Below are 27,382 nucleotides of genomic sequence, written 5' to 3'. Positions count from 1 at the left end.
GTTCGACAGGGATTCACAGTACCGCTGAGAGTCAGATGGGGGCGCCAAAACATTACTTTACATCCAATAAACAATTCTCCACAATCGTTTGTAATTTATAAACATAATTATATGGGTTAATATGTTATATGAGGAATATTTGTTTTACCCAGACAACCGTGCAGCCTGCTGACTCTCGCTGATCACGGCACTCTGATCTCTGTATAATGTGGAAGCTCCTCTGCTGAACCTTAACTTTGACCTCTGTGTAAATAAACATGAGTGCGGACCAGTGTTTTGAAAATTGTCTGTGGGCTTTCCAAGCAACGAGAAGACAGATAAATAAATCCCAGTTGGTGGCTGCTCATGATGCCAGTGATACTGCGGGGTGTTTAGTACGCGTGCGTGAAACGTCAGTGGTGTGTATGCGGCTGGAGGAGGAGGATGGGACACTGCTGATGCTGATGCGAGAGCTTTCGGCGTCTGTAATCAACATCGATGGTCTGACTGCCAAAACGATGGAGTTTCTTGGCCTCATTTGACACCCTGTTGGTTTCACTGTGGTCATCAGCGGGGGACGCTAGCGCAGGTGTGCTTTTGAGGACAGCGGAGGGATTTGATGAGGGAAAGAAAACGGTTTCGTCTCGTCACTCGTCTGGCCTGGCTTCTGAGGGACACAGGTGGACCGCCGCTGGAAAACGGCATCAAAATTAGGCAGTGATATTTTACTGCGAAGAGGACGATACTTCACGTAATTACCCTTTGAACCCCGAAGCTAGCATTTTGGTATTGTTTTATCAAGAGAGGACGAAAGTTAAGCTTGAGGGTTTTTTTGGTGTGTTAGCCAGCTAATAGGCTAATTTCGTTAGCAAGCCTGTTAGCAGCTTCCCCGACCAATGGCACGGGAGAAGTGGGATGCTCGAAGGAGGAGTTAACGGTAGTTGCTGGCTTAAATTCATTCGAAGGAAAGACGGTCGGTGACACATGTGCGAAGCCGCTTTGCAACAACAGATTTGGCGTTAACGTTTTACAGCTTGGTGTTAATTCAGCTTCGAGTAACGCTGCTTACGTCGCTTCCCTCCGAGGCGATTGATAAGATTAGATAATCGGCTAATAAGGCTAATGTTGACAAACACTCTTGACCTAACGCGTTAATTCGTAACTCTAGTGTTTCATATCACCTCGCTGTCAGAGATGCTGTAAAGTCGTGTGCTTGTCGGTTCAGTTTCGAGACGTTATTGAGCAACTTTCAGGCCGCAAGTGAAGCATGCTGAAGCTGGAACATCTGACAACTACCAGGAGCGGACCTGTCATGGCAGAAAGGGATATAGTGAGTCCAGACGCATTTCCATCAGCACCATATTCAGTATGGCCAGGAAATCAGTATGATTTCTAGATTTAGGTAATGCTGTTCTCGAGATGTGGGGGGCAACCACTGAATTAAAAGTCAGAAATAGAGTCTTAGGCGTTTTTTCTAAACCTGCATATCTTCTTAAAACTATTGTAGTTTGTACTTCGTAAAATCACAATATCTGATAGCATCTTTTAAATGATAGCGGTGGAGAGCGCTTGTGGGGGCTCTCCACACTTGACTCACAATTTCACTAGAGATGTGCTGTGCCATATAGAAGCATGGCATTAAAATTGAAGGATTGGATCTTGACAGTAGTGAGATAAAAATAAATAGATACAAATCAGCAGCTTTCATAGGTTTCCAAAGGTGAACAGCCAGCATAAATGGAGCCGACAGTTGTGTCTGGCCCTTTGGGGCACACGCAGTGGGAGCCAGAGCAGCCATTTCCTCTTGGATTTGAGACACTGGATTCAGACAATGCAGGTGTGCCCTGTCAAAACAAGAGTGAACAGACGGGTTTGGACTTCAGGAATGGCGACCAGAACAACATATCCCAACAGACTCAGAAGGAAAAGGATTTAGTGGACAACCACCTGAATGTCTCAAATCTTTCTTTTGGAGATTTGCAGTTTGAGGGAGATCACACCACTATCTCCCAAACTTTTCTCCACAGTACTCACATTAAGGATTTGTCTTGCACAGAAAAAACAGAGGGACTTGATGAAATTAGTGACTGCACATTGTCCTGGCTATTTTCTCCCAACTTCGCTGATGTGATTGGAAAAAACTCTGCTCAAAAGGAGCTGACTCTTAAACGGGATTCCCCTCTGGAGGACTTAGAAGTCCTCAGTAGTCGGGTTGCGCTAATAACCCTCAGCGTGCCATCATCTCCAGTGAAGACCGATACAGGGGATCCATTTTTGCTAGTAGATCTCTCCAATGAACATCCTGCTCCCAACTCAGAGTCTTCAGGCGAGTTAAACCCACAGGGTGTCAGTGAGGAGCTGGTAAAGGTGCCATGTAAGGAGCAGGTCGACCTCCCTCCCTTACAGAGCAGGGAGACTTTGTCACCTGAAATTGGAGACAAAGGTTTATTCCCTGATCAAGTGACCGATCTACCTGTAACCAGTAGCGCTACCCTACAAGGTTTACCTGAGAACTGCCTCCTTCATAACACACACAGCACACCGCTGGAGTGTTTTGAAGGATCTGTGCCTTTGTTGGATTTAGACGTTCCAGATTTTGACAGCAGCCTAAGCCTGTGGCCTGCCAGTGCTGCCTCTGTTATCTACACAGGAACTCCATTAGATGTATCATCAGAGGAGTCAGAAGTGGTACATGAAGAAGCTGCTGTTATTAGTAATCTTACTTTGGAGCAACAAGGTGAGAACGACCTGCTTGCTCTGGGTTTATTAAACGAACCTTCATCACTGACACTGCCTCTGGTTGAAGATGCCCTCATCCAGGGTGATCTCAGCAGTCAGAGTTCCTCTGTGGAAAACACGCCTAAGGATTTGATGGAAGACAACATCTGTTCTGAAGTCAAAAATCAGGGAAATGAGGCAATGGCTTTGGATCCGTGCTTGACTGTTGAAGAGGTCCACGATGACGAATCTTGGGACTTGAAACCCCAGGAGGGAGTGCGGAATGAAAACAGTCCAGCAGCTGAGGAGAGGCCGGCCGACACTACACAGCTCCAGGGTTCAGGCTGTGATGAAGTGGCCTCTTTTGATTTTTCAGTTCAGGATTTAAATACAACTTCTTCTGAGCCTGAGTGGACTAGTGAGCAGGCCGTGGAGACGGTCTCCCTCTCCAACATGGTGGTAGATGACTCACTGCCGATGGTCTCAGCTGTGAGTGCAGGGGAGGAAGAAGTCTCCCCTCTGAAAGCTGTGTTCGATGCTTTAGACCAAGATGGTGATGGCTTCGTCCGCATTGAGGAGTTCATGGAGTTCGCCACTGCCTATGGGGCCGATCAGGTGAGAAGCTTGGTTTTTTTTTTTTTTTAGGTGTTTTTTTTTTTTTAATTTTTTTTTTTTAGTCTTGCCATTTTTGAGCAGGCAGCTTCTTTGTACCGTATGTTTGGTAAGATTCAGTGTAACACAATAAACTGCTCCATATGTGTAAAATCTTTAGTATTGATTTTTAGCAGGAACTTGGAGTGCTTCCTGTAAAACACTGGTAATTAAATAAACTAAAATCCATCTACGTCTCATGTCTGTGTTTTAGAATGTGTATGATCCAGATTTATTTCAGATAAAACAAGTCAACTGTCAAAATGTGGTCATTTATCTGATAGGTTTTTGGGTGAATGTTTAAAACCTTCATACAGACATGAAAGCTGGCTCAGGTGATGTTACAGTGTCACGTAATGGAGTGGTAACTTAACCCCTGCTGAGGTGCTGGTATGTTTCTCTGCAGTTTCCAATGCTTAGTGTAACAGACAATACTGAAAGTGCAACTTATTATGAAAACCATGCCTGGATTAGTTTGTCATCTATCTTCAGTGAGTGTTGAAAGGCCAGGACTTGTTTTTCTCTCTGATAAATCTGTTAAACATGCTGTCTGTAATGAGTTATGTCAGGCCTGAAACTCCATATGTCAAATGACAGAATGCTCACTTCTTCATTTGTACACTCTGTGGCTAGGGGATTACCCCTTGTGGTATAGCTGCTGTGTGTCTCTGTACCCATTAGCCTCACTGGTTTGATGTTATCTTCCCCTTTACATCAGGTATTCAGTTTTATTTCCACAAAAATAGGCCTGTCTGTCAGGGGTACCTAAGTGAGTATACATTAATATTAGAATTTTAACATGATCTTCTTTAGCAGTTTTTGATATGTATATATCAGCATGAAACTAGCCAGCTCAAAAGATGTAGGTCAAAAAATTTGGGCAATAAGTTAATTTCCACTACTTTAACCAGCTTGTTTTTAACACTGTGAACCTTTGGTACACACACACTCACTCACACACACACACACACACAAAACGTAATGCGTGCTCACTAATGCTTTTTAATCTCTTCTTTCTCAGTTCAAAGCACCTCTATTGCTGCTGCTCTGTCCCGTGTCTAGCCATAGGCATCTGCAGCTCTCCAGGCAGGGAATTGTGAAGGATTAAGAATTAAATGTATTTTCCTGAGTCGGAGGGACTTCGTGCTTTGCGTGCAGTTCACCAGCTGCCGATGACCTTGTTTCGAGTGACACAGGAGCACAACGTCTCATGTTTGGTGTAATTAAAATAAGTTGCACCTGCTGATTGAGAGAGTGCTAAAGTTGACACATCTATGACACTGAGAGTTATTTTTTTTTCCCAGAGGTGTGGTCTGTTTGACTGTTATTTCCTGCCAAAAGGTGCTATCCAGATTGTGCAGGTGGCTTACTTGTTTGTTTGTTTGTTTGTTTTTCATTGTGTTAGCTATCCAATATCTGGTTTGCAAGAGCTCCATGAGCTAAATGTGCCCTCAGAGGAGGCTCCTCTCAGATTTCTGTCCTTTCCTGAGACCAAGGAGACAAACGTTTAGGCGCGCTTGTTATTTCTAACCTTATTTTTTTCATTTGCAGTTGTCGAGCAGTCAGCAGACAGACTTATCTATAGAATTTGTGGAATGTTTTAAGCATGTTACCTTTAGGTGAGTTCATCATTCAGTAGCTCACACAAGGATCTGTAGAAAAGTCAGCTCTGCTTCAACAGGGCAAACATATTCACTTTATAATTGTTTCTTTGCTGAGTGTTGAAAGTGTTTTTCTCCTCCCATATCAGTGCGAACCACATATAAATGTGCTTTTGATATTTGACTAAGCCTTTCCCTGATATGTCATTGTATTTCAGCTATCTGGAGATAAAAGCAGTTTGAATAAGCTCTATGCCTGACCGAGTCCAAATGGGGAAATTATGACCTGGGCCTTGGTGGTAACACAAGTGTTTAAATATGTTGGTTCAAAAACCACAAGGCAAAAAGTAATACAGATCCATAAAAAAATGCCCATTGAGAATTTATGATAAGCTCATCGTGTCATGTTTGTTATGTCATAGTTTAGCTGGCAGCTAGGACTGTAACTTGGGTTTCTCTTTGCAAATACCCCCAACACCTGATAAACACCAGGAAGGTATTCATAAGACATTTGCATGAATGTTCAGATGGCGTTCGTATGCTAAGCATGCAAATGTTTCCTCTAGAATTATTCCAGGATGTGATACCGACTATAACCGCACACAAATGTAGTGTATTGCGAATAACATGGCAGGGAAACACTGAGCACCAAATGTCTCTCTGCAGTAGTGAATCCACTCTATGAAACCTTTTTGACTATTTAAAAAAATTAAAAATAAATGTCCTGTCTGGCAGGTCTTAGTATGGCGCTATTGAAAAGACTTTCTAACTCCCACTCACTCTCTGGTTTTGACCCTGATTCTGCACAAAAGCCACACTGAACTTCATTGAGTTTGGGACTCTCTTCTGAGTCGACATCACCAAACCTACTTTGGTCAGCCTCCCTCCCATCACCCACTGCTGTTATGCACCACCCCTCTAATCCTCAGTGGAATGCCCCAAGCCCTGAAACATCCCCTCTCTTTAGTTCCCTTTTGTTTTCATCTGTGTTTTATTTACAAAGACTACTTATTTATTTTCATCCGAACCTGCCAAACTTATGATTATGGCTATCAAAGTTTCGTTTGGCAACTGACTATTGCGAAATGCCCTTTAGGAAACACTCTCACCAAAGGGTATTCTTCTCATCGGGGTTATGCACAAAAGTGGTCTGTGTGGAGGCGGTCAGGCGTGCCCCGGCACTGATTAGACACAAATGGAGGAAAGCGAAAAACCACAGTGCTTTGCTCCGCTGAGCAGTGGAACCGTTGAGCTGCATCTGACTTTTTATCTCAGTCTTTCCTCTAGGTCTCAGGGCTGTACATCTGTCTAAAAAAAGACACTGTAAAAGCTAAAAATGTAAGTTACCTTTTAGAAATGGAAGAAAGGATTAACACAGACACAAATAAACATGAAAAGTGCTTAAATCTATTTAATATAAAATCTTTCTGGAAAATAAGTGTTTAACGAAATTACTTTTCAGAGATTTTGTATTAAATAGATTTATCAAGTTGTATGAAATACTTGTTCCATGTAAATAAACTATGTTATTGTTTAATATGTTATTGTATCAGGCTTAAAATAGAAAAACAGGTCATATAGAGAACAGCAACAGTCAAAACAAGGACAATGATAAAAGTTATGTGAGTCTTAAAAGAGGATAATCTGATTTCTTTGCCCGGTTAATAGGTTGATGCAAAAATGAAATCACATTCACCTTTCAGTTTTTAGGTTAGACCTAGGAATAGCCAGCAGGCTCCACTAACAAGACCTGAGGGGCCTGGCACTGCTGTACAGCTGAAATGTAGGCCATGGACACTTTCCACAGGATAGTAGCTTAAAACTGATCTGGGAGCTTTGGCACTGGAGGTTTTTACAGTAGCGTATCCTACTCGGCTCAGTGGTGCATTTTTTTTTTTTTTCTAATGCCACAGAAACGATACCCAAAAGCTGTTCTTTGCTTTTTATATCAGACGTGCACAAAAACGTCACTGAAACCATTGATGCTCATTAACTCCCCGCTCACACCTCAGTTTTCTCGCCTTGCCCAGAAAGAGGTGTTTGTGAAGAGCTGCGTGGAATAAAAGCGTTTCCTCTGAGCTGTGATGTTCTGTGATGTTGGGATGTGGAAAAAGCTTCAGTAAAACACCTTACGCTGACCTAAAGCACACTTTGTTTTTCTTCTTCCGTGGACTTGCATACATGAAATCACTTGCTGTTTTGTGGTTGTGTTTTGAAGCCCCAGTTTTTACACTACACCTGTCACCGTCTTGGTTTTGTTTAGTTAGAAGTGTTCGAGAGTGTGTAGAGTGTCAATTTATCAGGTGATTCAGATAACTTCTAATTTAAGCCCGATAGCATGCAAATAAAATGCTAGAATTTCTACCATCAAAGGAGTATTTTTGCATGGTCTGTTAGAACAACCAGCGGGCATTACAACCTACAGCCTTTCTGTCAGTTAAAGCAGTCACTACTGTAAAATGTGTAAATGGATACAATGTAAATGGATGAAGTTATTAAACAAGTTCACCCTTATGAAAGGAGTTAATAACCTATGGAACCTAAAAGCAGCAGGCTGGTTATTTATGCTGTAGAGATGGGAAAGTTAATCTCATGCGTTGTAGGTACTTTGTCCATGTTGTTTTGTTTTTTTTAAATGCACAAAGCCACTGTGCCTGAGGTTTTGGATTCTACATTTTGAAGTGTCAATGTTAGCATTTTAGCTGTTGTAGCGCATAGACGTTACTATATATGGATGAAAGGTTGCTAAGCTATCAGCTATCTCTAGCAGTCGTGGTTAGCAAGCTGTATTCATTAACTGTGCAGGGTGCAGTGAAGAGAGTCTGTGTGGATTGACTTTTGGTCATTTAAGGAACGGCAGTTTTTCACACTTATGCTTCGGCCCTTGGGGTCCTACTATTGATCAACATTTCTGACAAAAAATACTTTGCTGTATTTAGTGAGGATTGGCCCTGCTTTCATGTGACTGCATAGTTGTAGCACACATGTGTTATGCTAGCTATACCCAGTATTTTTTGCTGGATGTAGTTTTTGTTTATTTTAGAAGCGAGCTGTAGTACCCTTTGCATGTTTGTCTTGTTTGAACAGAGCATTTAGTTGGTAATCTATCCTTCTGTTTTTTTTTGTTGTTATTGTCCAATAACTTTTTAGTGCATGAGAACCAAAGAGGCACGGATGATTAAACAAAACAAAAAAACCCCCAAAACTTTATTTAAAAAAAAAAAAAAATGTAAGGGGGGAAAACCTAATGATTCCTAGTTGCTAGGGTTCAGTACAAAAAACTGTCTTCATCTGTGCTCTTTTTAAACCTAGAAAATGGTGAGCGTATCAAATCTGCTGTAAGAAAAAGGGTTCACCATTGCAGACAAGCTTGCTGGATGAGCTGGATGCTTGAACTCAACATTGCTGCATGAACTCTTATTTAGCGATACCACTCACTCCCCTTCTCTCACCCAGTACAGCTGGATTTAATTAATCAAACCCAGATCATAAGCCACAGGCTTGACAGAGTCAGTTTGAGTAGTTTCAACCTTCTCAGCCTCTTGAGTAGGAGCTCAGTATTGCTAAGAAGATCAAGTTATTTTTATGTGTAACTGATATAAAAAATGTTCCAGAGACGCCACGCACAGAACAGCAATCCCTTTAACATGTTCACACTGTGCTGACGTTCTCAGAGAAGAAGTGATCCCAAACCACAGAAACCTCACGTCGCTGGTGCTCCCACCCAGCTGCTCTAATTCTGTTACATGCTTGAAAGTATGCTGCAATCATGTGTTAGTCTTTTTTTCCCCCATGTGTGACATTTTATGCTCAGAGGGTGAGGTACTTTTGCTGATAGCTAGTTCCCAAGTTAAATCTCTGGAAGCCAGATAACCTATCCAAACAAGCCCTCTTGGTAAATTAAAAAGATTTATTAAAAAAAAAAAAGCTATAAAGCTAACATCCTTATAAACTTGTCCAGAATTCAATAAAGTGAAACTCTTTACATCTGCAAAAGTTGATTTTTCTTCTCAAGCTCTAAAGTGTTTTATTGGTGACTTTCTGCTCCTGTAATCAAAAATGGAGCTTGTGTAATTGTGCAGTTAAACTGTCAAATGAGTTGAATGATCCTGAGTATGACTTCTTAACAGTTTTATGAAGCCCAATGCAATTTTGAATGCAGTGTCCTCCCCCCCCCCCCCCCCCCCCCACTGAAGTCAGTATGCAAACATTGCAGCTAAGTAGTTTCCCCTTATGTCAGTCGTTACATCTCCCTGAAGCATCCATGCTGAACATATGGTAGGTTTATGAAAGGGAACTTTTATGATGTCAGTGTAGTGAAATCTTTCTTGTTTGTGTCCCTCTTTAGGTGAAGGATCTGACAAAGTTTTTGGATCCAAGTGGGCTCGGTGTCATCAGCTTTGAAGATTTCCACCGTGGAATCTCTGCCATTAGCAATGGAGGTGAGTCATCGCGCATCTCCTTTTGTTTTCCTTGTAAACTTGTTCCTTAGTACCCTCTTTTTGTGGACCCACTACGTCTGCTTGTTTCAGACACTTGTACAAAAAATCTCTTGAGCTACCCCTTGCCCCAATTTCTTTACATTTTGTTTCCAAAGAGCCAGACTTGTCCATTTCAGTCCAGTCTGACCTTTATTTTGTGTGTATGTGTGAAGCCACTTAACAATAATCTATGAATTATTCAAGCATTAAAAAAAAACCCTGCTTCATACCTGAGCACACATCATTAGAGATGGCATGTTGCATCCTGAGTTTCTCATTCAGATCAGACACAACTCCTAATCCTTTTTGTGGGTTTGTTATAACATCAAAATCAAATCTTATCCAAATATTGAATTAACGTTCACATTTGCTCAAAAGTGGACATTAGTTCAAAGAGAGAGTGCTGGGTGTGTGGTGATGTCATTGCAGCAGTGAAACTGATGCCTCAATCTGCCCGGACTATTGATTTGAAGAACTCATTCCCAAGGCTTTCTAGGTTGCATATATCCAGTTTCTCAAACCATTAATAAGTCATGCACTGGAAAGTGTTAGATGCACAGACACTTGGGCTGACTGGTGAGGTTTCAGAGCGGGATTGGCAGAGGGAGAGATGAGGTTTGGGCAGAGCGTCCTGTTCATCTTAATTATTTACAGTCTTCTCTCTCTGCCCTGTCCTCTCAGTTTTCCCCACTATATTTTTCTCCCACTAGTCACTACTGTTGATGCAGAGTACAGTGATGAAAACACAAAGAAAGGACAGATACTGCCTATATTTGCATCCAAGGATAAATATCTCAATGTAAACTCTGCTTTTGTGTACATTTTCTTACTAGATGCTCTTATTTCACTGCTCAAGCAGTCTCAAGTAACTGGTTTAATAGGCAGTTTTTGTGCTCCTGTCATTTGAGCAGAGTCGTTCTGGTTTGTTTTGGTGTTTTTGTTTGATTAGTGCACATACCGTATTCAAGGAACAAGGATGATATTGTTGAAACTGGCCACTAGTATTGTCCTGTGTTTCCCTTACTGCCTCTCCATTACTTTAGGTGCGTCTAGCTCTGTGGTTAATGAATCAGTTTTTTCCTCCTAGGAGAAAGTTTCTCATTGGTGTGTGAAGATCTAACTTCCCAAGTTGCTCACACACTGCTAACAAAATCACAGTGTGCTTGTCACTTTTCAGCTAAACTATTCCTATTTAGAGCCACTGCATCCATGTCGTATTCATTACCCCAGCAGTGACCTCCCCTTGTTGTAAACGGAGGCCAAAATCTGCTCCCTCGGGTCCCAGCCTGGCGTATACGTTCATCATAAGCTTCACTCAACTTTCTTCTTTTGTTTCCATTTTTGGATCACTCCTCACGGAAAATTGTACCTTTTTAATAAAGGGAAGTCTGCAGGCTATGGAAATGCCTTGTATCCCATAGTGGCTGTGGCATGTCTGGAACAACAAAACATTGCCTAGAAATATTTGTGCTCTGAAATTTTTACATGATGCCAAGAGACTACAGGTGGGCAGCCTGCTTCTCAGGCCCATTCTTTGTGCACTCCTTTCGCTTCAATAGCCCACAATGTCTGAGTCTCCAAGAGCAAAGGGTTGCATAAAAACCCTTGGGTCTACTGCCAGGACACTGTTTGTGTTCTGTTCTCCCAGCAGGGCGCTATTCATTCCTCTGTTTACTAGATACGGAGCCGCAATGGCTGATGGGACTGTCGTTGGTCCGTCTCAGGTTGCACTGTTGGTGCTTTCAGTGGAGGGTTTTATTGACAAATATAAAGTGGATATGGTTGCTTGTTGCCCTTTTTACAGTTTTATTGTACCAGTCACTTGACATTCTGTAGCCCCTCAAACGTCTGTAAAAGTTACATAATGTTTGCTGTCAAATCACTCTTAGATTGCTGACTGTAAATATACAAGTAGGGCAGCTCAGGTGTAGACTCTGAAATGTGCTGATTAAAATGCTTAAGTCTGTTTTTCTCCCCCCTCTAAAAGTCAACATTTAAAATGAATCTTTGTTAACGGTGACACCTTTACTCATTTGCAAATTGAGGCTAATAATTTAATTAAATGGAGGTTTGTTCTTTTTACCACTGTAGGGAGAAGCAGGTTTCATGGTTTATTTATAAAAAAAAAAAAAAAATAGAGAAATGTTAATGTAAACCGAAGACTGACATTTTAATAGAACCAAAGTAAGGCACGAATAGATTAAATAAATGCAGTTTTGTTATTGTGCTGTGCATGTAAGGGGAAACAAAAGCTGACAGGCTCTTCAATTTTAATCCCAAATTGTGCACAACATTTACATAAACACCTGAATCCAGTGGTGATAATTTACCTGCACACTTGCAGGTGTCTTTTTTTTTTTTTTTTTTTTTTTTTCTTTAATTGTATTTTCCTTCAGTTGTTTCATTCACCTGCAGAGACATAATCCTGCATCCTGGCTCTCTGCTTTCTCATGGACATTGTACTGTGCAGACCAGTCTCGTGTTTGTTGAGCCTTCTTTTCTGTTTGGCTTTGTTTGTTCTGTACACATTAAACCTGTCTTCCTCCTGTCACATCTGCAGGCCCGGAGCCACAGCTATACAGTGTAAACTACAGTCCAGGGGATGGAGCTGTCGGCTGTCAAGAGGAGTACGATGAGGTGAGGAGCCATACAGGGAGGCTTAGTCGCTCTCAAGTTGTGCATGCGGTCCAGCTGTTGTGCTGGCAGTTCCTGGTGGTGCATGCAGCAGCACAGTGTGAAGCTTGCAGGCTGAACTCCCTGTGTACTCTCACTCTTCCCACTGTAATTCACCGAGTGGCTTGCAGAGCTATCATTACTGCTCTATGAATGCTCCACGGGTTGAACACCCTGGTTTGGCTGACACTAAATAGCATCTGGCAGGCGAGGCTTTTGAGTATTCTTTGACAAATATTGAATTAGCTGGAATGTGAGCTTGTTTTCATGTCTCTGGACTTTTTTTTCTTTTTTTTTCTTTACTGTTGTGGGCAGCATATCTAGAATTCCTGTCTTCTCTGGTGTATGAAACTTGTATATTTAACAATCATTTTTGCTGGCCTCTGCAGAATTGAAAGGTTTCTGCTATTATGTGTGCCTCGAGCTGTGCTGGAGGACGACTGTTGTTTTAGTGGCTTTACAATGCATGGTATCGGCGCCCTCTCTTGATGTTGTGTAGAAGTGCAGTCACGTATGTGAGAGACTGATTGAATAAATATTTAAGCATTCTTCACAAATACTAGGATATAAAAATAAATAAATAATAAAAACAGAATTGATCTTTGTGTACTTTTTATTTTGGCTAATCTAATTTGAGCACAATAACTGTTATAGAGCTTCACTTGATTGACAGCTGAGGCTTAAAATTACAGTCATGGCCTTGTTGCAAACTAAATTTAAATGCATTAAATGAATCCACTAGGTTGACAAGTTGCTCTGCACAGTAAGGGCTTTACATGTGAAAGCTTGGTTTTCACCTGAGTTGCTTAAGGTTTATTTTCAGATGAGGTCTTGCTTTTCGTAGATGTGAGACTTCTCTATAGATTACAAGACATGCCAGCCAGTCAAAGGGAAGGAAGCGAGAGGGCTCTACATGTTTGCAAAGAGAGGGGGGAAAAAGATAAGAGATACTGCTGGTGGGAGCAGTGTTTTATTGTCTGGCCATCTGTGAGTCTAGATGGATTCACACTTGTTGGAAAGCTTTTAGTTGTAGTTAAGAAAGCAACTTGTTATATTCTTTAAGGAAATGAGTGCACATAAACTGGGTAGATGACATACTTGCATGGGAATCATACTTCTGCATCAGGTCTACACTGTGACTTAAGCCATAACCAGAACCGCATTTTAATCCCACACCACAACCTTCTCTAAACCTGATGTGCACATCCTGAGAAATGCAACTACACGTCGGGTCGACGTATACCAGAACAACTTGAGTAAAAGGTTGCAGTGTAAGGATAAGAGGAGTTTCTGGTTGCTACATTAGTTATGACATAGATTTCCAACAGAAGTCTTATCAAGCTTCAAAGTACTTTTTTAACAGGGACAAAGCCTGTTATGAATTGTATTATTTCTCAGTGTTTTTGTCTTGTCATATCTGTTGATTCCTTGGATGTTTATGGGTGATTTCTTTTTATTATTTTCCAAAAAATAGCCATTTGAATTACTTACTACCTAATTACTACTAATTACTACCAATAGATGCGGCTATTTGAAAGTAACTGTAAATTATCATCACCGAGGTGAATATACCCTAGCTGTAGCAGTCCACGCAGTGTTAACTGTTTTTGTTTTATTCTCTTTAGACTTTGGTTCCTTGTTTTTATCCTTGATGCAATTATCTATAATATTTTTTCTACTTAAAATATCCCAGCCGCTTTGGCTGCAAGTTTTTGGAACCCATAAGCAGAGTCCGGGGGTTTATTCTGTGAATGTTTGAAGGCGACGCCACACCTGTGTCCGTGGCCTTCTTTTTTTTTTCCTCGAGTTTCTGGCAGGAAAAAGTTCCCCTTGCTCTCGCTCTCTGTCAATGGCCGTGCTGTTCTGTCCCTGTTTGCTTTCAAAACAAGCAAGGTGAGGCTGTTCAGCTCGAGCCTGGCATGAGAGAGAAATGCAACACCCAGTCCACCACATTTTTCCTTTATTAAATAACTTCTGCCCTTGCTGATGTTCACATTTCCACCTCAGCTTTAATTGCTTTACAGGGACAATGACAGGTGTTGTTGAGCTGAAACTTTGTTAAACACTGCCCCCTCAGTGTTTGCACACAGACTGTTTAATTTAGGTGGTTGTAACGTGGAGACCTCGTTCGCTGTACAGTCTTAGACATGCAGAACGTGGCGTGATCATTTAAACGTTAACACTGTGGCACTAAGTGAAGTTCTGAGGGGCGAGCCGGGAATGATTAAATTGTTAATCTTAACTGTTAGCTGATTGTGTGGCATTTTCACTCAGAGCTGTTAGCAGCTGATTGAGCATTACAGCTGACTTCTGTTGCTCTTTGGACTTTGTCACTGTCTCCACCCCTCTGACCACCCAGTGTGCAACAGTATTATTATTTTTTTCCCTTCCCTGACGCTCTCTGCACTCTCTCTGAGAGTGAAGGTGAGGAAGGAATAGTAGGAGTTATAAGTGGGCTCTTATGGCAGGCCAGCTTTTCCGTGAGTGAGCCTGGGCAGGAAAAATGGTTTTTGGCATGGTGGATACCCCTCAGGGTCCCTCATCTTCTGATACTCCATGTAGACTGGTATGTTAAATTTTCCAACATGACTCACCTTTGCCTTATTATCGCTTCACAGCTCTGACACCTGATGAGTCTCTGGTTGCTGATGACTTCAGATGTCTATTTTCTGGCGTGTATCAGTTTTAAGCAGTTGGTATTTGTTGTTTGCAAAGCATTTTGTTTGAACATGTTGCTTAGAGGTGTTGATGCAGCAGGTTTTGCTTGGAACTGCCATCAGAAGCAGTCTCTGAAGTCTGTTTGTGCTGAGATTTATTTGCTCGCTGCTTTAATTGGCATCAGTACCTGCTGGCTAGACAGGAATATTCAAGATTAGCTCATCTTTGAAATGACTGCCTTGTTGACAGCTGTAGTTTGTGTGTGTGTCAAATAAACAACAACTGACAATCTTATTTATCTTCCCCAAAACAACCAAAGCACCATGGTGGTTAGTCTCATTCAAATTCATAATCATAAGAAATGTGTAGAGCACTGTGAGTACTTTGTATTGGGGCAGTGTTTGCTCGATGTTAATACTTACATTCGGCCAACTAAAATAATATTTGCGCATATTAAATTCCACCCATAAATATGCCCAGCTAGTACTCCAGTAAATTATTAAAATAGTGATGGATGTGGAAGTTTACCGCCTGAGTGCTTTCCTGTAATGCAACCTTATTCTGTTTTTGTGACTGCAGCAAAATGAGGTGACAGACAGTGCATACCTGGGCTCCGAGAGCACTTACAGTGAGTGCGAGACCTTCACTGATGAGGACACGGGGGCCCTTGTACCTCCTGAGATGCACGAGGATGTGGAGACGGACAGCGGCATCGAGGCCACGCTACACGACCCTGAAGATGGCAGCAACAGGTTGGTATATAAATTTCATGTCAGTGTTGGCTGCTATGCCTTTATTTCCTGGGGGAAAAAAAAAGAACTTGTGTGTTTGTTCAAGGCTGAGAAAATTGGATTGTAAACTTCAGTGTCTTGAGTCATACATCATCCCTTTATTCCACTTGTCATGAGATGCAGAAATCATGTTTGTAATGGCTCCTAGGTACAGAAATCTCCCCCAAAAATGTGTGTTAAATCTCTAGCTGAGGGTTAGCCCTGGAGCTGCCCTGCACTGCCCTTTTACACAGATCATGTGGTTTATGGGTCTTTCGTGTGTGACACTGGATCACTTGGGTTCTATGTGGGTCAGCAGACAGGCAGATTAAAGAGAGGCAATAGACTAACTTAATGCCTTCAGTTCCCCTAAGGTCATCCATGCGTTACTGTGTTGTCCTTAATGGAGACACCTGTATTTCATATCTAAGTATAGATGTCAGTGGTTGATTTACCTGCTATCACTTAAATTATGTGCTGGTAAATTTCAAAAATGGTTTCATCCATACAGGAGACAAAAGGTTAGTTAGTAACTCTCTGTAATAAAGACTTTTGTTGTTTTGGCCAAATTGTTGTTCTAAGCTTCAGTATTGCCTCAAAACTTTGCCGGCAGAACATCAGTAATGTTCTTTAGCTTTTTTCTTTCTTACTTTTATTTTTCTTAGTGAAATCATACATGCTATAGAGTATTTGGGGCGAAGGTTCATAATCAGTGAGAACATTCACTGTTAGTGTTTTTAGTATGACTGAACCGGAAAGCTTATTCAGAGATAACTTGGAATCTGCACAGTGTAAGCACAAGAAACCTTGAACACAGAAAGCCCTTCTACTATTCTTTACCTACGGTGGTCGGAGTGAAGGAGTCTTTTTACTGACCTGAAAAGAGGCTGAGATCTACTCATCTTCTTTGGTTATTTAGTAAAGCTGTTTCTAATAACAGCAGGTGAGTTGTTTTAAAAGTTCTCTTTGCTAAAATTGGTCATTGTGTGTTTTCAAAAATAGTTTTTGTTTTGTTTTGGTTTTTTTTTTTAAATCCATTCATGGTGAATGTGGGTTTAATTGTTTTGCTCTGGACTTTCTTTTAATTGGTTTTACTGTTAAATTTGAGGTTGTGCTCTGTAAAGCGTTCAGATATCTCAGCACCAGTGCAGCCCACTCACAGTTGACAAAATTAGTAAAGTCTGCATTCCAGAGCTACAGACTAGCGGGAGGTGAGGGTTGGTGTCTGATTCTCACATTAATATTTTCGTCAGTAGTCCTCGTTTAATCGAATTAAAGACTGTAAGATCTTTTTTTTTTTTTTTTTTTTTTTTTTTTTTTTTGTCGTCTCAAACAGTCGGACACTTCAAATGACGGCCCACATAAATAACAGTGCCGGTTGCTGTGGCAGATGAGATTTATGTCAGCATGCAAGCGTTCTTGTTGATACAGTTTTTAGGGTAAACACGAGAGAGGAAGTGCACAGCTATGTGGCTTCATCTGCTGACTGTGTGACCTGTCTGTCCGGCTTGGTGACGGATCGGAGTGGACTGCCTGACATGGATGTGTTTGGACTTCCCATTCCATGTGTGAACCTTGAATTCCAGGAAGTGTTGAGTTGGCTCTTTTTTTTGTGTTGTTTCCCCCCCTTTTTTTTTTTTTTTTTTGCAAGGCTAATCTGATTCTGCCTCTCCATTTACTCAAGTCATCACCCACACCTCTAAGTCTGACTCAAAGTTACATTTTAAAGTGTTTATATTTACTCACCTGCTTACTAAAAACTGGAAATGCATTAATTGCCAAAAAAAAGGACCCTTCCGTAATACCAGTGATATCATCAATCCTGTGAAAGGAGATTAGGTCCTATTTAAAATGTTATTACTGTCCAACACTGTCTATATAAGTGTTTTTTTTTTGTTGTTTTTTTTAATACAGCTTCCTTGTCAAATACAATCTTTGGCTTACTGTGAGCATTACTGATGAAATGAAACTAAGTGGACGCTACGTCAGCTGAGGTTTTGCCATGTAGCATGGTTAGCTGAGCGAACCCTAGCTTGAGTCTGCATTCAAAAGAGATTTTAGGATAGGAGTATATGCACTGAAGTGGGGATTAAGAATCTAACAGGATTAGCCACCTCCTCCCTTCTCTGTCCTACCCCTGTGTCCCCCACACACATTTGGCCCTTGGACAGTCAGCAGGGCTGTCTGTTGGTCATTGCTTAGCTTCAAATCTGATTAAGCCACTCACAGTCAGCCTTTACCAGTACACGGCCTTAAGTCTTTGCGGTAGCAGCATCCGTCATGTAGCGCTGGCAACTTGCAGCTCCGCAGGATTTGTTTTCTCCACACTGGAGAGTGGTGGTTTTTGTTTTTAGATTGAGGTAAACTGTGAAAATTCAGGATTCCACTCTGGTTGTCAGGGGTTTTAACTCCAGTTGCTCCGAGGCTTTCACGCCAGGGCAGCGGAGGGCGCTTAAAAATGCGTTCTCTCTCGTCACCGTCTCTCTGTGCGAGGGACCTCAATATGGGGCCAAGTAGCAAGAGCCTGAATAAAGGGTGAGTAACAATAACATTGGTTTTGTTCAATTTAATCCGTTCAGCTCGATGCGTTTTTGTTTTGGTGTTTTTTCGCTAAAACTGAATTATTACTTCTTAAGAGTGCTTAGGAGTGTTGGCTTTGAATTAGACAATAAGCAAAACAAATCATGTCACAATGCGCTGAAAAAGCAGAGATTTCTGCTGATTTAGGCATCCTCTTCCTGTAAGAGTGTGTTTGTGCACATTTAAGACCTCCAACATCCTGCTGGACTACAGGAAAGCTCTTCTCTGAACCTTTCCTGGTACATGAAAGTAAATCTTGTTTTGTAACTCAAATTTACTATAAAGTCCTTAAGACCAGCCCTCCACCTGAATTATGTTTTGCTGCACACAACAGCCAGAGCAGTCATGTGGGTGAAAGTCTCAGGTTTTTCAGTAAGCTTGACCCACATTAAACACCACAAAGACTCCAGTCACATGTCTCAGGTGTTGCCCTTGAGGTTTTGCATTAACAGAGTACAAGACATGTTGTTTCAGCCAAAAGCAGGCCTCGGGATTAATGTGAATTAACAGATTACCTTTGAAGACGAGCGATCGAACTTGTCCAGACTGTTGCTCTTCTCGGGGAAAGATTAATTGTGCTTGTTTTGATCTGGTTAGATCCAAGATTCTGAGCTTTAGAGATTAAGGTTTGTTAAGTTTATGGAAGTGTGGCTATTTATGCTCAGACAGATGTTACTTCTGTCTTAACCTGGAACTTTTTTTTTTTTTTCCTCTTTTCTTTTTTTTTAACTCGGACTTGACATTAACAGTGTTGTTGTTTACGCCTGTGGGCACGCTCAGCAACTCTTCCACTGTGTGTTTCAGGTTTTCCCTGAACTCAGAGCTCCATAACCACTCCCTGGTGACGGTCATTGGTGGAGAGGAGGAGCACTTTGAGGACTTTGGGGAAAGTAACACTTCAGAGTTGCTGCTGGAGAGCACCACAGAAGGGCCCGAGGGAGAGGGTGACTCCCATCTCACACAGACGCCTGAGCAAGTCAATGGCTCAGCATTGCGCTCCCCCAGGTATGAGCTTGTCTTCCCTACACAACTCAACTCAGGCTTCCCGAAATTTAAGTTATTTGTAGTGCAAGTTATTTCAAATTTTAACCCAAAGTCTGTAGATCTGAGAAGCCATTAATAAGTGTAACCTGCACAAAGGTTATTTCTAAACGACATGAATCTATGAGAATTTAGGCTGTGAAATCATGGCTTTATTTTTATCAGCCCTTCCTGATAAGAGGTGTGAGACTGTCACATTCTCAGATGTGCTGTCCAGGCCCTGATGCGTATCTTTACATTCTTCAGAGAAAATGTTTCTCTTTTAACAAAGACACTGAGGTCAAGCATTGATAAGACATATCTGGAGACATCCTTGCCACCACTGTCTGCCTTCTTTTCTTGCCAAGGGAAAGATAAGATGGCCTGAACACAAAGTTCATTCTGGTTTAACTCTGCTTGTTGTAACAAAACTGAAAATGTGGATTTATTTCTCTTTTGGATGCTTCTTGGTATCCTTGGACTAAATGTGTTTTCAGTCAGTGTGTCTTAAAGGTGGCATCTGTTAGTGCAGGTCAGACAAAGATGGATGTTTTTGTTGCACTGAGTTTAGACGTCTTTAAGAGGCTCCAGCTGTGTAAAGTGCCCATTTAAAAACAGAAACGGCACGAGACACAAACGTATTCACGCTCTGCACCTTTATGTTGAATAAAGCTCCTGTTTTAGCCTTTTCCCGCTCATTTGTTCCCTTCCCCCCTCCTCTTTTTCTCATCAGAGACTCTAAGCCGGATAATGTGTAATATCCGCTTGGGTGATATTTCAGTGACTTGACTTGCCAGGAAGCTCTTAACAGCTAACTGCCTAGTTGTTGTAGCCTACTGACAATGCAGAAATAAGATGGGGTAACTGGATTGGCACTAATAATACCATTTCAGTTATCACTATTAAAGACGTCAAGTACAGCCTCACTCAGTTCCTGCTGTTTTAGTAAAGCCTTTGTTAACATTAGAGGAAGGCTACATCACTATAGATGTATTATAATTCTTAGATTTTTGTTAAGTATATAAGCTCTAAAGCTTATATACTTATGTAATATTTTTAAACAGAAAGTGCATCTTTTCCCATACAAGTTGAGTAAAAATCTGTTTAGTGGATAGACTCGAATCTCATACACAGAAAATAACCGCATCCCACAAGCTTCACCCACTCGGTGTGAATGCGTCACCGTGTTTTGAGCAAATCATGCTCATTGTTGGCGCATGTATCACTGCTGCCTACACACACACACGCCCCCACATTTATCTACATATTACCGTACTGAGTACATGTGCACACTCTGTCGGGTTAGTCCTGTTCTGCACAAACACACATCGCTGTGGGCATCGTTTAACACGCTGTCAGGATAAAATTGCTCAGTATGATGCTGCATATGGCCATCGAGTGACTCTCAGTCTGTCGTGTAACGCAGCCTCTCTGCCTCCAGGAACCGAAACGGGTGCCAGTTTATTAGGTAATTCAGGTCTGACTCTCCCCGAATAAACAGCAGCTGGTAGACGTGATGTGCAGAGAGCAGCAAGGAAATAAAATTCAGGCAGGCAAATTAATGGAAATGGGTCTAATCACTCAATAAAGATAAGCACAGTCTTTATCTAAGAGATGTTTTGTTTCCTTACACTATCCAGAGCACGAGTCACAGCCACACTGCCGTCTGTCTCACGTCTCCTCTCAGCACTGCAGCCTTCACTTGTCACTCTTTTCAAACTCTTCTGTGGATTTCTCTGATACCCCAGTGGTGTCCCTTCCCACCTGTGTTCACCCCCTTACTTGTCCAGCACTCACCACATCCTCCCTTTCCTTTTCTTCCTCCTTGTTTCCTCTTTCCAGTGCACCCACTTCTCCCCCTGGCTGCTTTCAGAGCTTCCTCAGGGAGGAGGCGCTGGACTTTTTCTGTAGCCAGTGTCACAAACAAATAAGTCGTCTCGAGGACCTCTCCACTCGCCTCAGTTTCCTAGAGATGACTAGGTAACACGTCATTCACAACCTCCTCTGGGTATAAACTGTGTGACTGTGTGTGCAGTGCCGATTAGATGCAGTGTCACGCATGTTGTCATGATGATTGCATGACATTGGCATGATGGATAGGAGTGTTAGCATGTAGTATATATTAATAGAATAACATTGCTGATTTTCTTTTTTTCCCATCGTTGCCATCTTAACAAATGATTTGTGAGTCTTAAAGAATGCTCATTTGAAAATAAGCATCATAGTCTGATTTTCACGTTTCATTCATTTGAGACATTAGCAGTATGAAATAATCACAGCTGAGTGGTGTCTGAGTTTCTTTTCGTTCCTCACATCATTGACTTCATGCTTCATTTGACTTTGACTGAATCCTTCTGCTAGTCAAGTGAAGGATCCTGCTTTTATTCCGACTTACTCGGATCCATATTACAGACACCCAGTAATTCCCAAACTTGGATTATTTACAAACTGTAAATTCACAAGTATGTAATTCATTTTTGCCAAGTGCTGAAATTGCTATTTTATTTTAAAGGTTTCTGTAATACTCACATGGGTGTGTGTTAATCTGTTTGATCCTACATCAGCACCTGTTGGGTACGATTGATACATGCTGGTTTGTTGGTGTTCAGAGTGCTGTGGTGTGTGAATCCCTTGTAGCTTTAGTTATTATTCATCAACATGTTTTGTTTTGCTAGTAGATCTGCTAGTAGACAGAGGGATGAGGGGTTGGATAGGGATACCAAGCTGCGGTGTCTCTTTCCTTTTCATCGTTTTCTCTTCCTGACCATTTTTCCTGTTGTTCTGTCTCCCCATCCAGCGCTGGCAAGCGGCTATCCAGCAAGAAAGTGGCGAGGTAAGCCAAACTTTAGCTCTGTATTCTGTAGATATCAGCTCCCTTTTCTAGTATTATTGTAATTAATGGTTGTTTTTGGAAGCAGTTGTTTATCAAATATGAGTGGATAAGATGGAGTGATGTTTTTGCTCTTTACATGCAGACACCTCCTCCAGAACAGCTCAATGACTCTGGACACCATGAGCGACTTGACGCGGGACATCCTGGAGCTGGCTGACAACGACATCACAGACAAGGTGACAGTTGTGGTTACGCCGAGTGAGCTGCAACAGTTTTCACCTGTTACAGTTGTTGTGAAAGAAAGGAGGAAAACATTTATTGGCAGCCAGATCGATCGGTATAATTGTTAATAAGTCAAAACAAGTGTTTTTTTTAAATTTTTAATAACTGTGAAATGTGTATACTGTCCAGGTGCTCCTCCTTGAGCGCCGAGTGGCAGAGCTGGAGAAGGAGTCCGAGGCTTCAGGGGAGCAGCACGCACGCTTGCGCCAGGAGAACCTTCAGCTGGTGCATCGGGCCAATGCCTTTGAGGAGCAGCTTAAGGAGCAGGAGCTCCAAGCTGACGAGGAACTGCAGCAGGAAACCCGGCGTCACAAGGAGGCCCTCAGCAAGCTGGAGAGAGAGAGAGGGTTGGAGATCGAAAACATGCAGGCGAGGTGAGGAGACTGCGAGGGGGGGGAAATGGGTGTTTTTACACCTTTGTGGCTCCACGAAATATCAAAATATAGATTTTTACTGTATTTAATTTACTGCTTGTAATTGTAATTATAAATGCACTTTGATCCCTTGTGCCTGCAACAGATGGGTTTTTGCGTCGTTTATATTTAATGGTGTTTTATAACAGCCTTGCTCATTGTGAGAAGAGGTTGTTGTTTTTTTTTATTGGAGGACTCATGGCTCTGCACTGCCACCATATGGCAATAATCTTCCACTGATGCTGCTTTTTTTTTTTTCTCTTCCCCTTGTGCAGTCAGATTGTTAAATATTAATCAACTGAGCTGTTGTGGAGTTTTTGGTTTTGGTGTGTACTTTTGACAGATCTGTGCTTGTTCCTCAGGCTTCAGCAGCTGGACGAGGAGAACAGTGAGCTGAGGTCCTGCGTTCCTTGTCTTCGAGCAAACATCGAGAGACTAGAGGAGGTGATGACATCATTGTCACGTTGCTTTGTCTTTTCTCTTTTGTGGTCCTATCATAATATCTCCCTTGCATTCACTTGTAGGGACTGTAGCTCCGAAATGACAACACAGGCACGGCTTCCTCAAGACGGGCGCTTTGCTTCTATTTATTGAACGCCGTGAAAACTATAAACATAAAACACAAAAGCTGTAGGCATTTCAGTCACTTAAAAGTAACACATGTGCTTTAACAAAAATTACCTTGTGGCCACCTGTCACTTCAGAGGTCCTAGACGAATAACCTTATAGTCTTGTGCATTCTAAATTAAATAATTAGAACACCATACATTACAAATTTGCACAATATTACACTTACAACAAATACCTTGTACAGCTAGTACACAAACCAGACTTCTGCAGATGGCTCACTAAAATCCTTTGTGTGATTATCAAACACAGGCCTCACAGCCATCACACCCAAACCTCGTGATAATAGCGGTGCAACATAAAAATTGTTCTTTGTGCCAAGACGAAATCATCTCATACACCAGATAAAACACACCTTCACAATATGTTCCACAGAAATTTACAAGCAAAAACATTTTAACTGCTGGAACGAACCATTAACCTCTTTTATGCAGAAGCCATTTCTGTGACACTTGCAAGGAATCATTTTATAATTGTTTTTGTCTCTTCTTGCTAACACTTCCCCACGTCTTTATTTTTTATTTTATTTCCTTCTCCAGGAGAAGCGGAAGCTGCAAGATGAGGCTGAAGCCATGGCCGACAGGCTGATGGAGGAGACAGAGTCTCGCAGGAAGATGGCCGACAAGCTGAGCCATGAGCGCCACCAGAACCAGAAGGAGAAGGAGTCCACGCAGGAGGTCAGACATGTTTTGTTTCTTTTCTCCGTTTGAAATGCGTAGCACAAAAATATAAAAAACAGTATACAGCTAGATCCCATCATATTAAAATTTTACATCATCTCGTTTTTTGTCATTAACATGATTTTTCCTCACATCCTTGATCTGTTTGTGCCACAGCTGATTGAAGATCTGCGAAAACAGCTTGAGCACCTACAGCTGTACAAATTGGAGGCTGAGGCAAAGAGAGGACGTTCACCTGGAGCAGGGCTGCAGGAGTACCAGACCCGCACCCGTGAAGCCGAGCTGGAGCAGGAAATAAAACGACTCAAACAGGTACCAAAAGAATCCTCATTCTGCTGTTTTTGTTGTCTTTGCGGTTTTGAGATGGAGAGGGGAATAATTTAGCAGCTGCATGGATTCACAGTGTGATATGTCTGACTTAATCTCTGCAGGACAACCGTACTCTTAAGGAGCAGAATGACGAATTAAACGGCCAGATTATCAACCTGAGCATCCAAGGAGCAAAGAATTTGATGTCTGCATCCTTCTCTGACTCCCTGGCTGCAGAGATCAACTCTGTCTCTCGCACAGAGGTAGGTTGAGGAAAGAAGTCGTGAACCGCATTCGCTGTCGGCTTTTCCCTCACTTCTGCTTCTCTCTGTTTCCAGCTGATGGAGGCCATTCACAAGCAGGAGGAGATCAACTACAGGCTCCAGGACTATATTGACAAAATCATCGTGGCCATCATGGAGTCCAACCCCTCCATCCTCGAGGTCAAATAAACAGCCAGAGGGACTCTACGGACTGCAATTAAGAAAATTGGAGATATTTCTAATAGAGGATATAAAAATATTCTGGAAGGAGAAAATAAACAGTAACGCCCAACTCCCCCCATCAGAGAGGATTTAACAAACAGTTCATGGCTGTCGTTGACAAATAAGCTAGTTTATTTTTGGTTAAGTACCCATCGAGTCTGTGCTTTTTGTGAGCGTCTGTGTCGGCCTTCCTGATAACACTTGGGTTCTGATGACGTCCATGTTGGTGGCTAGAGGGACCCAAGATTCCCCGTTTGAGTGAATGAATGTGTAAATGTGTGTGAGAGGGAAATATCCTACAAAGTAGAAACCCCTTTTCCAAACGATGCTAGAGCTAAAACCTGATCAGTTGTACCTAAAGGCCTTAAGTAAAAGGTGATCAGTCTTCATTAGTTATGCTACACATGCCTCAGTTCAGTCAGCGAAGGCTTGCTGGGATGGTGGCAGCATGATGGCTCAGATCATCTGAGCCGCGCTGAATCGTGTTTTTAAACAAAAGCCGTATGAAGCGCCGCTCAGGAGCCGAGTAGAATCTGTCCTTAACATTTTAAAAGTTTGCAGTGCTTCGTAGCACCGCGCGCTTCTCTCCTTTAACAGAGCTCAGCCGTCTTTTCCAGGGAACTTCTGCTGGGTCGCAGACAAGGAATGCCTCAAGGGGGGGGGGGTGTTTTTGATGTGTTCAACATTCCCCTTTTTTGCTCTGGTTTTGGAAGAAGCTTGGCAACACTAGGAGTGGAAAACATTCTTGAAATCTTCAAGTGATCTGTGTGCTTTATATCATTTATTTTTACAATGAAACAGGGTCCTGCAGGTCTTCAGGTGGGCTGGAAACACTACGCTTCCCATCACTCACTGGCACAAACATTTAGATATCTCCCATTTATTGCACAAAGTATAGGCTGGGTATACTGACTTTAACTCTCCAGACACTTGAACTGAACTTGAAGGGAAGCTGGCGAGTGATGGTGGAAACTGTAGTTTGGCTTCAGTGAAGTCCAGCCCACCTGACCTCTGCGTTCTCTTGCTGAGTGAAAGCGACAGGGAAGCTTATCAGTTTTTGTTTTTCCTTCACGAGCGATTTGTTGTCAGTGGAAATGTCGTTGTGACTGAAACGCTTACAAATGACAACTGAGAAGAATCCAGACTTTGTCTTTTGCACTGCATTTTGATTTAAATATTGTTTTTGTTGATGGAATAGAAAAAAATGTTTATTGTAAAGGGATGAAATCATAAATGAAGATTGTCAAGTGTGGGATTTGTTCCTGAAGGAATCCCACTCATGCTGTATTGGGGGAGGGTGTTACATTGCTCTAATATAATTACATCAAATTGAGTTTATTTAGGAAAAAAATCCTGCAGCCATGACTTCAGATTAGTTTGTCATTGAGAGCTCAGATGAGCTTTCTGCTGACTGTCAGCCAGACCTAATCTGCATATAACATTGAGGAGAAGTGGCAGACCTTGGTAGCAATAATGCTGGCCCATGAAGTGGACATTGATGGGTGGGTTGAAGGGACAGGATAAAGAAAAGCTGCTCTCCATTTCCTCTGCTTAAAACGTTTCTCCTTATTGCTGTAATTGAGGACGGCAAGAAGGAACAAGGACTGATTCTGTGCTCATCGGTACTCTGCAGCCATCTTCAAACACATGGACATTTTTTTCCCCCTCTGACCTGAAAGTGGATGTTTAAGTTGGATTTACATGCCAGGCATCTTGTTGGACTCGTATCATGAAGACTGGGGGGAGGGGGGTATTTTTGTCCAAACAGCATGGCGTTCCGCGCACACACACACGCTAAAATGAATTCCTGTTTTTCATACGTTCACCTCTGAAGTCTATCTCACCGCTCCTCTTCTTCACCTGCCACTCCATGAAAAATGGCCTTGGATGTAAATGACTTGTACATGTAAAGTTTTTTCTACACTCATTCTAGATTCTAGGTATTTTTATAGTCAGGAGAAAAAAAAAAATAAGAGCGTTTCTTTTCGTCTTATGCTGAGAGACGGCTGCCTGTACTCTTCTCTAGCATGTAGCGTGTACAGTATCGTTTGGGTTTCTCTTTTCTCTCATTTTAAATCACATGCAGATATTTATTCGACTTACACTCTGATCTGTGATCTGTTCTGCTGAAAATATATTTGTACATTTTTGAATTCATGAGGGGAGGTGATTAATTCACAGTGAATGAATCTATGGGCGAATTTACCGAATTCTGAGAGTTTAAAGCAAAGTTATATAATGTTTGGGGCAGTCAGCAAACACAAAACAAAGCTTGAATGTGACCTGCTCAGTGCGGTGATCTGTTGAGGTCTGGGCTCTCTTCCATTGTGCTGATGCTGCTCTGACCTCTTGGGTGTTGTGATTTAGATACGGCTGAGTCTGCAGTTTTCTAATGTCGTCTTCCCAGATGGAGTCAGGTACTGCATGGAAACACAGATTTCTTAATGTATATTTTACTTGTTTGACTTGTTCTCACTGAAGAATCATACGCTGAAACATCGGACGGCAGAGCTGTAGGTTGAGACCTCGATGTGACACACAAAACCTCGTATCCAGGCTCTATGTTCAGCTTCCTGCCCTTTTTTTTTCCTTTTTTTTTTTTTTCTGTGGTTCTGGGGGTTC

General features: G+C 41.9%; 1 protein-coding gene across 4 annotated transcripts; it reads left to right on the top strand.

Moving 5' to 3' along the window:
• The first annotated feature begins 354 nt into the window (after nucleotides 1-354).
• On the top strand, nucleotides 355-27,382 carry rab11fip3 (RAB11 family interacting protein 3 (class II)). 4 transcript variants are annotated; one of them, XM_026178788.1, is made up of 14 exons: nucleotides 355-1,309; nucleotides 9,298-9,391; nucleotides 11,991-12,067; nucleotides 15,341-15,513; nucleotides 18,916-19,116; nucleotides 20,974-21,111; nucleotides 21,929-21,964; nucleotides 22,107-22,200; nucleotides 22,376-22,620; nucleotides 23,022-23,103; nucleotides 23,826-23,963; nucleotides 24,123-24,278; nucleotides 24,398-24,538; nucleotides 24,614-27,382. In XM_026178788.1, the coding sequence occupies exons 1-14, from the start codon at nucleotides 1,247-1,249 to the stop codon at nucleotides 24,725-24,727; spliced, it is 1,752 nt and encodes a 583-aa protein (XP_026034573.1). In that variant the 5' UTR covers nucleotides 355-1,246; the 3' UTR covers nucleotides 24,728-27,382. The 4 variants fall into 4 exon arrangements, with proteins under 4 accessions (XP_026034573.1, XP_026034571.1, XP_026034572.1 ...); XM_026178786.1 differs by having other exon boundaries at nucleotides 1,242-3,312; XM_026178787.1 differs by lacking the exon at nucleotides 20,974-21,111 and having other exon boundaries at nucleotides 1,242-3,312.

The sequence above is a fragment of the Astatotilapia calliptera genome, chromosome 8, assembly GCF_900246225.1.
Source record: "Astatotilapia calliptera chromosome 8, fAstCal1.2, whole genome shotgun sequence".
Classification (NCBI taxonomy): Eukaryota; Metazoa; Chordata; class Actinopteri; order Cichliformes; family Cichlidae; genus Astatotilapia; species Astatotilapia calliptera.
Note: the sequence above shows the minus strand (reverse complement) of the source record. Positions and strands in the feature narration are given on the sequence as shown.